Source organism: Vespa velutina, chromosome 9, assembly GCF_912470025.1.
Source record: "Vespa velutina chromosome 9, iVesVel2.1, whole genome shotgun sequence".
Lineage (NCBI taxonomy): Eukaryota > Metazoa > Arthropoda > Insecta > Hymenoptera > Vespidae > Vespa > Vespa velutina.
In genome coordinates this window covers 6,795,713-6,808,212 of record NC_062196.1, presented here as the reverse complement: position 1 = coordinate 6,808,212, position 12,500 = coordinate 6,795,713, and the positions used below count along the sequence as shown (strand labels likewise).

General features: G+C 31.1%; 1 protein-coding gene across 1 annotated transcript in view; it reads left to right on the top strand.

Annotated features, from left to right (window-relative positions):
* LOC124951729 overlaps positions 1-12,500 on the top strand; it is a 70,598-nt gene that overhangs the window by 36,180 nt on the left and 21,918 nt on the right. Inside the window, exons 5-6 of the mRNA XM_047500537.1 lie at positions 21-109; positions 6,513-6,665. Of these exons, the coding sequence (XP_047356493.1) occupies positions 21-109; positions 6,513-6,665 (242 nt within the window). The remainder of the gene's footprint in view (positions 1-20; positions 110-6,512; positions 6,666-12,500) is intronic.

Sequence of the window (12,500 nt, the reverse complement as noted above, 5' to 3'; positions counted from 1 at the left end):
TAGTGAGTTATATTTTGCAGCTTCGAGGAGGGCAAATCGGACAAGGAGATTCTGGACGATCTGCTGCAGACGGCGCGTTACGACAAGCGGCTTCTGCCCCCGGTCCAAGGTACACTGAGGCCCCCGCCCCACACCCGCCAAGACGACTACACCCCTGACCTCGTACCCAATGACCCCGACCATCCAGAGCACCTCGAACATCACCGGCACCGCTACCACCACACAGCACCACACAACCACAGCTCACTGCTCACCCCTCGTCGAAAGGGTACTCTCTATATAAGATCGACCCGTTCATATTGATAATAATAATGTTGATGATGGTGATGATTATGATGATGATGATGATGATGATGATGATGATGATGATGGTGATGATGATGATAATGAAAAGCGACGAGATAAGCGATCGTAGATAAACGGCTTTTGCGAGAGAGTTAGAGACAAAGGAATATTAAATCAGAGAATTTCTATATGTGTGGAAGAGAGAAAGAGAGAGAGAATGCTTGTAGGTTGCGCGTATATGTGTATGTGTATGTATGTGTATGACCGAAAGTAAGTGAAAAGGGAGAGATAGAGAAAGAGCGCGCGCGAGAGAGAGAGAGAGAGAGAGAGAGAGAGAGAGAGAGAGAGAGAACATGAAGTTCGTTCAGTAGAGAAAGTCTGCGAGAGGTCAGCCAAATCGGAGAGACTACGTCCGACCTTTGACGGATCTTATTCACTGCAACTCACGCGAGTTACATACAATGAAAGAGAATTTCCTTGATCGTTTTACCCTTTGACATCTATAAACCAAACTTCCATCGAAGCGTATAAATATGTTGGTAGTACGTCGTTAGCGATTAATTCCATGTTAATGGAGAAATTCTTGAACGTGATTTAAATTAAAATATTTTTTTTTTTTATTAATATCTCTCTGTCACGTGATATTTAGAAAATTTAGAAAAGAAGAAAAAAGAAGTGGGATGGGGTGGGGTGGAGGGGGGGGGGAGAGAGAGATGAGGGAAAAACAAACGAACAAACGTGAAGAATTAAACGCAAAGTATTTTCCTTTATATACGTTTTATTTACAAACGAAATTATTAGAATTGTTATAGACCGACAGAGAGAATTAGACCTGATTAATTATATTAAAATGGAAAGGAAAGGAGAAGAGAGAAAAGAAAAAAAAAAAAAAGAAAAAAAAAAAGGGAAAGAAAGAATTATTTATAAAATTTAATTGAAATTCCAAGAAAATGATTTCATTTAATGAAGTTTCCTTTTTAACCTTTGCCATTTAATTATTAAATAAAAGAGTTTCTTACGCGTTAATGTATTCCGTTATAAACGAGTTAATTTCGGGCAACAAGGACGAGCCGACGTCTCGTTATTATGCTTTACGTTCATCGAGTCTCTTTCATCGATCGACAAAGAGTATCACATAGGAAATGCTTACTATAGCAAAAGCTATTCGCGTTATAAACGGAAAAGCTCGTTTTAGCGCTATGGAAAAGCACCAAACGCATCGACGCATTATTTCACAAGAGTTTCAAGATATAGTTAGATGAATATGCGCGTCTCGTATCTTTCATCGTTTCACTTTTCCATTTCAACTGGAGAAAATAATGAATAATATAATATATCATTGCGATGATTTAATTGAAAATTATTATCGTTAAATTTCATCGTTAAGTGCATTTATTAAAAGATAAATTAATACGAAGTGTAAGAATCATTCGTTTTAAATTATATTAATAGAAATAATGCGATAAATCGTACGTAATCCTTAAATTTTATATCAAGGAAATTCTTTTCTTTTTTCTTCTTCTTCTTCTTCTTTTTCTCTTCGTTTTTTCATTTTTTTTTTTTATTTTTTTTTATTTTTTATTTTTATATAAATGGTGGTGACGTGCGAATTAAAGACATATATATATATATATATATATATATATACATATATTTCTTTAATTAATTATTTAATTTTTAATTATAACAAAATCGAAAACAATATCATTTTAATATTATTTCAAAAGTAAAGAAGAAACAAAACAAAAAAAAAAAAAAAGTAAAAGAGTTAAAAACGTATGCACAAAGTTACTGCAAATTTTACTATCACGTTTCTATTTTCTTTCTTTCTTTCTTTTTTTTTTTTCTTTTTTTGCACGAACCACCAAAATATTCAACAATATTTCGTTATTAATGAAATAGAAAATAAATACTAATTAAAAGAGAAGACGTATTTATTCCGATTAGGTTGCACTCGTCTTCGACTTTTATGTTCGAGGCTTGAGCCGAGAGCTTCTCGCTAGGGAAAGAGCTTTTATCAGATATCCTATGGCAAATGGAAACATCTGTGATAAGAGGACGTATCGCTAACAGTAACTGCATCAGCAGCCAACAGCCAGCAACAGCAGCAGCAGCAGTAACAGCAACAGCAACAGCAACAGCAGCAGCTTGTAGCTATTGCTCGTAGAAAAAGCTCCGGAGACTTATTAGGCACTTTGCGAATTAGTTGTTTCCTTTCGAGCACTTCAGCTTCTTCGACGCTCTCGCAGTATCTCGATTTTCTCGAAACGATAGCTGTTTTAACAACGGCACTTTGTTGCTTTCTCTATAGGGAAAAGGGCTTCTTTTCTTTCGTTCATTCTTTCTTTCACTTTTCTTTCTCTTATCTTATCTTATCTCTACGACATTGAAAGCTGATTGTAAAGCTGGCCAATTTTGTGCTATTATCGAAATTCAATATTTCTGATACAGCTGTGCTTCGATATTTTCTCAAATTTGCTATCTCATCATATGATATTATTGCTTATTCTTATTCCTCTATCTCTAAGTCTTTATCACTTCTTCTTTTATTAGATAATATCATTGATAAGAGTCTTTCAAGCTTTTAAATATATATCCTTTAAATCGTCTCAATTTTATTAAAGGATATATATATATATATATATATATATATATATATATATAAAATGGTAGCAATGTTTCCTCATGCAGAAATAATATAGCGGTTTGATATTGAAATTCTCGAGGTATTATGAAATATTGTAATTATACGGAGAATAAATTTAGGAATGGTAAGCTGAATCTTGAAGAAGGGAGAAACGTTATATATAGTGTGGATCCAAAAGCTCGGTTTTATGAACTTTAACGGAGAGAAAGAATGTGTGTGTATGTGAAAGAGAGAGAAAAAAAATTGGATGAAAGAACGAGAGAAAAAGATGGAGCATATAAGTGAGAGCTAGAAGAGAGGCTTTTCTTTCTTCTTCGATAACTTTCCTCGACGTAGTCTGACACAAAGCCGACTCTTGGCGTCTACATCGGCAAGTTGATTAATTGTGAGAGAAGAAAATTACGAGAAGAGAGAGAGAGAGAGAGAGAGAGAGAGAGAGAGAGAGAGAGCTTCGTGGCTACATCATTAAACCGTAAACTTATTCCGTGACACGGAACCGAAAGCTTTTCTCCCATTTCTGTCGGCTTCTCTCTCTCTCTTTCTCTCTCTCTCTCTGTCTCTCTCTCTCTCTCTCTCTTTCTAATTACATGTAAATATAAATAATGTATGCATATATTTGTGTGTCTGCTCACGTACATCAATGATTAGTCACGATCCTTTCTTTAATAATTATCGAAGTGAAGTCACATGCTATGCAATCTCACGAAGATAATGCAAATCTCCTTTGCTAATTGATTTTTTCTTTTTTTTTCTTTTTTTTTTTTTTCCTTTGTTGTTTGTTTGTTCGTTTTTTTCTCGTTTTTCTCTTTTTCCTTTCTTTTCTCTCTCTCTCTCTCTCTCTCTCTCTCTTTTCTCCCTTCGTCTCGTTAACTCTATTCAAATAGACTACTTTCTTTCTGTTTGTCCCGGAAGAAAAAAAAAAAGAAAAAAAAAAAAAAAAAGAAAAGAAGTATTATAGTGATACCTTAGAGGATTAGATTTGAATGAAATAATATACACACGGTGTTCTTCTTTTTCTTTTTCTTTTTTTTTTTTTTTTTTTTCGTATTCGAAACGGATTTTTTTTTCTTTTTTTTTTTTTTTTCTTTTTTTCTTTTTTCAACATAATTTTTTTTAACATAAATTTTATAATCGAATTTAAAAACGTCCTTCAAATTTTCATTCGTAGTACGTAACGATAGAGTTTTAAGAAGGAGTATTCTGAAGACTATATGTCGATACGTATTATACTGTCTTATTCTTATTTCGTATGTTTTTTTTTTTTTTTTTTTTTTTTTTCTTCATTATACGTATCAACGATATTAGTAAGAAAGATTCTAAGACGTCATATGTGTATGTGCGTATATATATATATATATATATACGATTTTGAAGTAACACATTCGATGAAACATTCGTGAAAGAAGAAAAGAAAATGAAGAAAGAAAGAAAGAAAGAAAGAAAGAAAGAAAGAAAGAAAGAAAAGCGTATCTCACACGAGATAAGAATAAAATTGGTGCATATCTCGTGTTATTGATCCAATGGAAATACGAATTCAAAATTTTCTTCGATCTTTCGAATAAAATGAGTTGGTATCTGTATGTATGTGTGTATGCTTCTCTCTGTGTGTGTTTATGTGTGTGCGTGTGAGGGAGAGAGAGAGAGAGAGAGAGAGAGAGAGAGAAAGAAAAGGGAGTGGAAAATATCGAAGAGTTCTTTGCCAAATCCGTAGATATTGTGTGGGCGTGCCATCTGTAAGCAATATGGCAGCTTGGTTACAATCGGCTAAATAGATTCGTGCAAATGTTATTCGCAAGGAAAAGGATGCCAAGAGTGACAAGTATATATTAGAGTGTTATATCGTTCCACTTCGTCTATTCATCTAACTTTTTCGATCTATCGTCATATCGTATTGTACTCTCGATCTCTTACCTCAAAAATTATTCGTCTTATTCTTCGAAATATTTTCTTTTATCTATCTTTTTTTTTTTTTTTTTTTTTTTTTTTACAAAAGAACTTTCATCGTCTTCGATCACGAAATGTGATCGATCACTCTTCTATCGATTATGACAATTTGTTTTGTTCGATTTAATTTGATTTGATTTGTTTTCGTTCTTTTTTTTTTATTTTTTTTCTTTTCTTTTTTTTTTTTTTTTCTTTTTTTTCCATGTATCGGAGGATATAAATTTTGGTGAATTTAAAATTGTGAAAGTGTTTAAAAAGAGAGAGAGAGAGAGAGAGAGAGAAATAAAATAAAAGGAATGGTAAACGTGGGGACGATCTCGTCGCTTGATATTTATTTTTTTTGTCTTTTTTTTTTTTTTTTTTTTTTTTTTTCGATGTACGTACGAAAAGAAATGAAATGATATCAAGCGGCGAGCGTTGATTTTTATTTGCAATGAAAAGTGATCGTTGATTTAATCGAACGTTCCCGTAATGAACGAATGCATTTTATCGTTTAATTCATTTTGAAATAATCGAGAATCGTTTGTTGCTCGATAAAATGTGCGAGAAAATTATAAAGGAAGGAAGACTTTTGGAATATTGAAGGAGATTTTTGGCGTTATAGAAAAGAAGTAATGTCAGGCAGGCAAAGTTCGATTTAGTTAATGCTGAATAAAATTCTTTCGATTTAAAATCGTGAGAGTCGTAGAGAACGAATGCAACGACGAGGATAAAAAGAAAAAAGAAAGAGAAAAAGAACTCTTTCGTCAAGAAAAAAAGAAAAAAAAAGGGTCATAAGTAATAAAGAAGTAAGGATGGGACGTGGGCAAAGGTTGTATGGTGTTTCGGCGACTGGTACCAACCCCTCGCCCTAACCCCCCCCTCGATAGCGATCACTCTGAAAACACACTCTGATACTCGGACGCTGTATACTACTTATCACTCACCACCCACCCCCTGCCCCTTTGCAACACTTCTCTACCCTCCAATCACACTTTTTCAATCGTTTCACGAATCACCGGCCCGATCACTACGAGGCCTTATACAAAGAGAATCATACTGATGTCCTGTTTGATAAAGATGTTTAGAGAGTAAAGGAAAGGGAGTAAAATAAAATATTAAAAAAAAAAAAAAAAAAAAAAAAAAAATATATAAAAAAATAAAATAAAATAATATAATAATAATAACAATAATAATAATAAATAAACTAAATCAATAAACGAAAAATATAGAAAAAGAGTAGAGTCTCCGAGATCGTACTAAAAAAAAAAAAAAAAAAAAAAAAAAAAAAAAAAAAACAAAACGAAATAAATAAATTTAGAGAATAGAGGGAAAAAAAATTATAATTAAAATAAAACAAAATAAAATGAAGTAAAGTAAAGTAAAGTAAAGTAAAATAAAATAAAGTGAAAGGAGGAAGAACGGAAAAAAAAGAAAAAACAAAAAAAAAAAAAAGACAAAAAAACAAAATCGAAAGGAACAATTGAAAATAAAATAAAATAAAATATAATATAATATAATATAATATAATATAATATAATATAATATAATGTAAATAAAATTAAAAGTAAAATAAGGGCAAACAAAAACATAATAAACAAAAAGAAAGTATAATAAAAAAGGATGAGACGTGGGCAAGGGCTGTTGGGTGTTACAGATGCGGATTTCTGCTGCGGAATGCAATGGCCTGGTGACACCACCGGCCTGTCAAACCGGTCGTCGACCTTCTCTAACGACCCCAAGAACCAGAACAAGAACCAGAACAATATCCACTACACGCCGCACCAACACCTTCGCACTCACCTTCGCGGTCCGTCCTTCAGCTTTTGCTTCGTAACCTCGTCTATATAGAAAATAATAATGACGGTTGTCTCGGTTTTAGTCAAGCTAACTTCTTCTTCTTGTTCTTCTTCTTCTTCTTCTTCTACTTCTTCTTCTTCTTCTTCTACTTCTTCTTCTTCTACTTCTTCTACTACTATTACTATTACTACTGTTACTACTACTACTACTACTACTACTATTATTACTGTTACTGTTATTATATTATTACTACTACTACTACACTTACTACTACTACTACTACTTATTACTCACTATTATTACTAATACTACTACTATTACTACTTACTTACTGTCACTAACTTTGGTCGACTAGCTCATTCGGTATTCTAGTTGGCCTGACACGATTCCCACTTAATTATCGTGCCTCTCTCGACCCCCGGACTTTCCGTATCTTAACGGATATAATTAACGCCTAGCTTTGTGATAATTAAAGAGATTTGTCGTCGTTGTCTTACCCTCTTGACATCAACGGGTTACACTTACTATTTTTACGTTATAATAACGAGTTAGAATGAACGAAATGACGTTTTACGAATTTATCGGTCTGTCTCTCTCTCTCTCTCTCTCTCTCTCTCTCTCTCTCTTTCTCTCTCTCCCTCTCTCTCGATCGACGAACAATACGATTCTCTCCTATCAATCATTTAACTAATATTATATAACGAGTATACTTTATATAGAATTTGACAAAAAGAAGAAGAAAAGAAAAAAAGAAAAAGACAAAAAAGAAAAAAGAAAAGAAATGGTCTCCTTCCAAAAGAGAGACGAAGCTCTTATTGTTTGGTTAATGAGATCATTAAATCAAATGTATAATTAAATTATCAAGAATAACTTTACATTTTTATTAGACTTGATTCATTAATAACACAATAGATATAAAAGAATTGTTAACAGTAATGTACTCTTTCGATAAACACACATCATCATGATGATGATAATAATAATGATGATGATGATGATGATGATGATGATAATTTATACGTAATATGGATTAATTATCATTAATAAATCTACATAATAATGAACTCAAACTAATAAGCTCTGAAATATCAAATACTAATATTAGATAACTTGATAATTTCATTGATTAATCTGATTAATTAATCCCTTTAAAGAGATCACTTCTTTTTGGACACCGTATATATATATATACTCGAATAATTTACGTTGAATCGTTAAAAATGTAATTCCTTTGGTTAAAAAAGGGAAAGAGAAGGAACATATGTTACATATGTTATATTTGTGTATATATGTATATATATATATATATATATATATATATATATATTTACGCGTATGTGTGTTTACAAATCTGTTTCTCTCTCGTTTTCGTCTATCTTGTGCATCCAATTATACATACACCCACGCGAATTAAATGTACACGGTCAAAGAAGCACGATAGAGATCTAATCGACTGTAATAATTAGGTGCCATTTGCGAATCGTCAGTCAAGCTACTGAATGGGCTGAGCGACGACCTTTCGTACGAGAGTTCGTAGGTCGATCGATGACAGCCGCGAGCTTGTACCCTCTAACCTCCATCCCACTCACCTCCACTTCTTACAACTATCACCCATACCACGAAGAAATAACTTTTCTTTCTTTTTTTTTCTTTGTTTTTTTTTTTTTTTTCTTTCTTTTTTTTAATCGTAACTGTTAATTACATTACGATCGAATTAAATATAATATTAAAAATATATATTATTTATTTAATATATAGATATATAAATAAATAAATTATATTAAAAAAAAAAAAAAACAAAAAAAAAGAAAAAAGAAAAGATAAAATAGTGCGTCACTCGACCACGAACTTCGTAACACGAATTTTTTTTTCTTTGGATCAAAGAAGAAAAAAAAGTCAACAACAGCAACAGAAACAACAGGAACAATAACAACAACAACAATAACAACATAAAACAAAAGAGAAAACAAGCAGAAAAGAAGGGAGAAAAATATTTACCCTCTAAACACTCGTAAAATGCATTCAACTTTGCACTAACGTTAATTAACACGTCCGCTGTCACGTTTGAAATATATTATACTATACACATACGCACAAACAAACACACACACAAATATATATATATATATATATATATATATATATATAACTAAATGACCAGAGGATTGACGGTGTGTGGTGAGCTTGGTGTTTATAATTGTAGAAAAGTGTCTATAACATTTTCTTTGACGATAACTTTAAAAACACGCCGCACACACGCATAATAATATTATATATTTACACAATAGGAAAATACGGCTGTCTGTCTTGTTTGTTTCCGTAGGTCTCTCTCTGTGAATTTTCTTATATTTGTAATTCTCTTCTTTGTGTATGGATGTATGTATGTACGTATGTACGTATGTATGTACGTATGTATGTGTGAGTGTATGTGCGAGTGGTTGTACAGATGGATGGTTGATCGTATGTATGTACGTATGTACTCTCTCTTTGTTAGTTTGTAATCGTCGAATTAAATCCCGCTATCCAATCATTTAACCAATCACAAATTAATCACATATACCATCTCCTTTTGCAATACCTTATCAATACCTCGAGAAGCTTATCACACCTGAATTCGATTTGAACTCATTTAAACATCGTCATATTTCGATTCGAAGGGAGAAGAAGAAAAAGAAGAAGAAGAAGAAGAAGAAGAAGAACGAGAAAGGATAATATAAAATGTCAATTCATTTTCTCTTCTCCTCCTTCGTACTTTCACCACTGCAGTAAAATATTTGTTCTTTTTTTTTCTTTCGCATACATCGTTCTATCTGGACATAACAAAAAAAATGCATCCACCACACCTCTCCTCACCCATCTCGTTACATTGCATTCGTACAACGATTTCATTTTCTTTTTTTTATTTTTTTTTTTTTTTTTTTATCATCAACGATTTACGACGACGACTTCATTCATTTTTATTTTGTTTTATTTCTTTCTTTTTTCTTTTTTTTTTTTTCTTTTCCTTTTTTTTTTCTCGTCAACAATGTCCATTCGTCATCGTTTATCTAGATCAATCTTTATATTTACATGTGTAGTATATATATTTTTCATTCTAGGTCTATGATTTTATTTCCTTCGTTTTCTTTTCTTTCTTTCTTTCTTTTTTTTTTTTATTTTTTCTATTTTTTCTGATTCACCGTAACTTTCGATATATGACTTGACGTTTGCTTCTATCACTTTGATGAAATTAAACAACTGAAATATACATATAAATATAGTATATAATATTTATATACAGCATATACGATATTCTAATTATTTCTTATAATTTTTTTATTCTGATAATTTTCTTTTTTCTTTTTTTATTCATTTATTTACAGTAATCGAATTGATATATATATATATATATATTTTTTTTTTTTTTAATTTTCTATAAAATTATGCAAATTTAACGTTTTATTCCTGTACTTTTTAAAATTTCATTTGATTTTATTTACACGAATTTAATTATTACATTCACATTACAAATTTATCGCACATATTTTGATTATACATTATTTGATTACACATTATTGTTAGTATAGTATTATACTATACTATATTATATTATACCGTACAAATAATATAATCAGTAAATTATCATTATATTTAAATATCATACTAACGGTATAATTACTTAAAAATTTTATCCTGTACAAATATTTCTTTTTTTTTCCCCCCCTCTTTTTTGATTTTTACAAACAAACAACAAATTCATTACATAATCGCGGACGGTTAAAAGAGAAGAAAAACAAGATTCAAATCTTACGAAAGATCAAATGATTGAACATAATAAAAAAAAAAAAATAAAAAAAAAAAAAAAAAAAAAAAAAAAAAAAAACAATGTTACATTCGTAGATCAAATCCAATCGTAGATATAATCGAACGAGTTTGAAAGAAGTCACAAAGTTTCCATTTAATTTGAAACGAACGTGAAGACTCGATAGATAAAGTCAAATAAATATCCTTTTCAACTGTGTCGTTCTAACGTTATGTGATGATATATGAAAGGGATGTTTAGGTGTGTGGGAGTGTGGGTGGGAGGATTGGAGCCCTGGGACTGAGAGTGAAGGGGTGGGTGATGGTTGAGAGTTGACGGAGTAAACGCATTCGCGTTCCTACATAGATAGATAATATAAAAGTCGAACGAGACGATCATGTTTCATGGTTTAGTGGTATGTACACGTACATACTAGTTTCGAGTCAAGGTGCTCTTCGAGCTTAGTACTTGACGCATCGATCGATCTTTCTCTCTCAATGTCTAACCCTTCTATAACCCCCCTCCAGCCCTCTCTCCCCCCCCCCCTGCCCCCGCACCTCCAACCTGACTCCCAACACCCTTCTCCTCTTTATCGTTTATATTATGCCAGAGACCTTATCGAGACACGACGCCGCCGACCGCAGTGTTTATGCCACGACAAACACCCAATCGATTCTTTATCCATACTCTAGTTTTACCAATACCCATACATATACGCACATCTACACGCACACGTATACACTTTTGAACCTAACATTTTACCTTTTTCTTTTCTTTTTTCTTTTTCTTTTTTTTTTTTTCTTTTTTTTTTTTTTTTTTCTTTGTTTTCTTTTTTTTCTTTTTTTTTTTTTTTTTTTTTTTTCTATTTTCTTTTCTTTTCTTTTCTTTCTTTTTTCCCCATATTTTTTTCAGTCTCTTCCAGAACTATATATATAACAAAGGAAACAATAATATTTATTTTTATTAAATATATTTGATTTATTAAATTTATTAAATAATAAAAATTCTTGAATTAATTGTAAGATCAAAATATATTCAAGTGTACGAAGTAATCGTAATTCATGAATGAATAATTAAGATTAAATTGTAATTATTTATATTACGATAAAACGTTAACGTCCATTTTATTGTTTTTATTATTCAATGAATGTATGTATACGCAATATTGAAGATATCTTTCTTTTAGATGGAACCATTTTGAGAGGGATATTTTTTATTATTCCATTTTAGAGAAAGACAAGACTTTTATTAATTATTTTTGATACTTTAGTTTGTTGAACGATAAGAAATAAAAATAGAAAGTTATTTTGGTAGTTACAAAGAAGATATACGAAGGAGATATCTAAGAAGAAAACTTTTCATATTCAACTGGTCCATTTATCATCATGGTCGTAATCGTTTCATCTCTTTTTTTTTTCCTTTCTCGTAACGTATGTATCTATCTCACTCTTCACCGAACGATCATTCGTCTTTCCTTAAACAAATCCCCAACATATTTCTCTGTTCGTCTCCAATCGCGAAAGTTTTTCGACGTTCGCTTGTAATAAGCAACGATATTCTAATTCTTTTTGATGGTTTGGGACTTTAGTCCCATTTTTTGCATGCATCGTCACACATTTGTTGTCTGTACAAATCGTTTCAAAAGTTTCTGTCGTTAACACATAGAAATTGTTATGCAAGATCTAATGTCATTTATATATGTATATGTACATATACATATATATATATATATGTATACATATATAAATATATACACATAATAACATACAATACAAATTTGTAATATTAACAAACGAATTGTTCGACATATTGCGCGATAATACTCGTTGTTAACACAAAAGAAATTATCCACGTGTTTTATTTTACATATATATTATTTTTATACATATTTATTTTAATATATATATTTTTTTTCCCCTTTATTATTATTATCCCTATATTGTTACAAAACAATACGAATTTTCAATACTGAAACAACAGCACGTTAATCGGTTCGTTACACTTATGATAATATTTTGTACATATTATACATGTTATATATATATGTATATGTATGTATGTTCT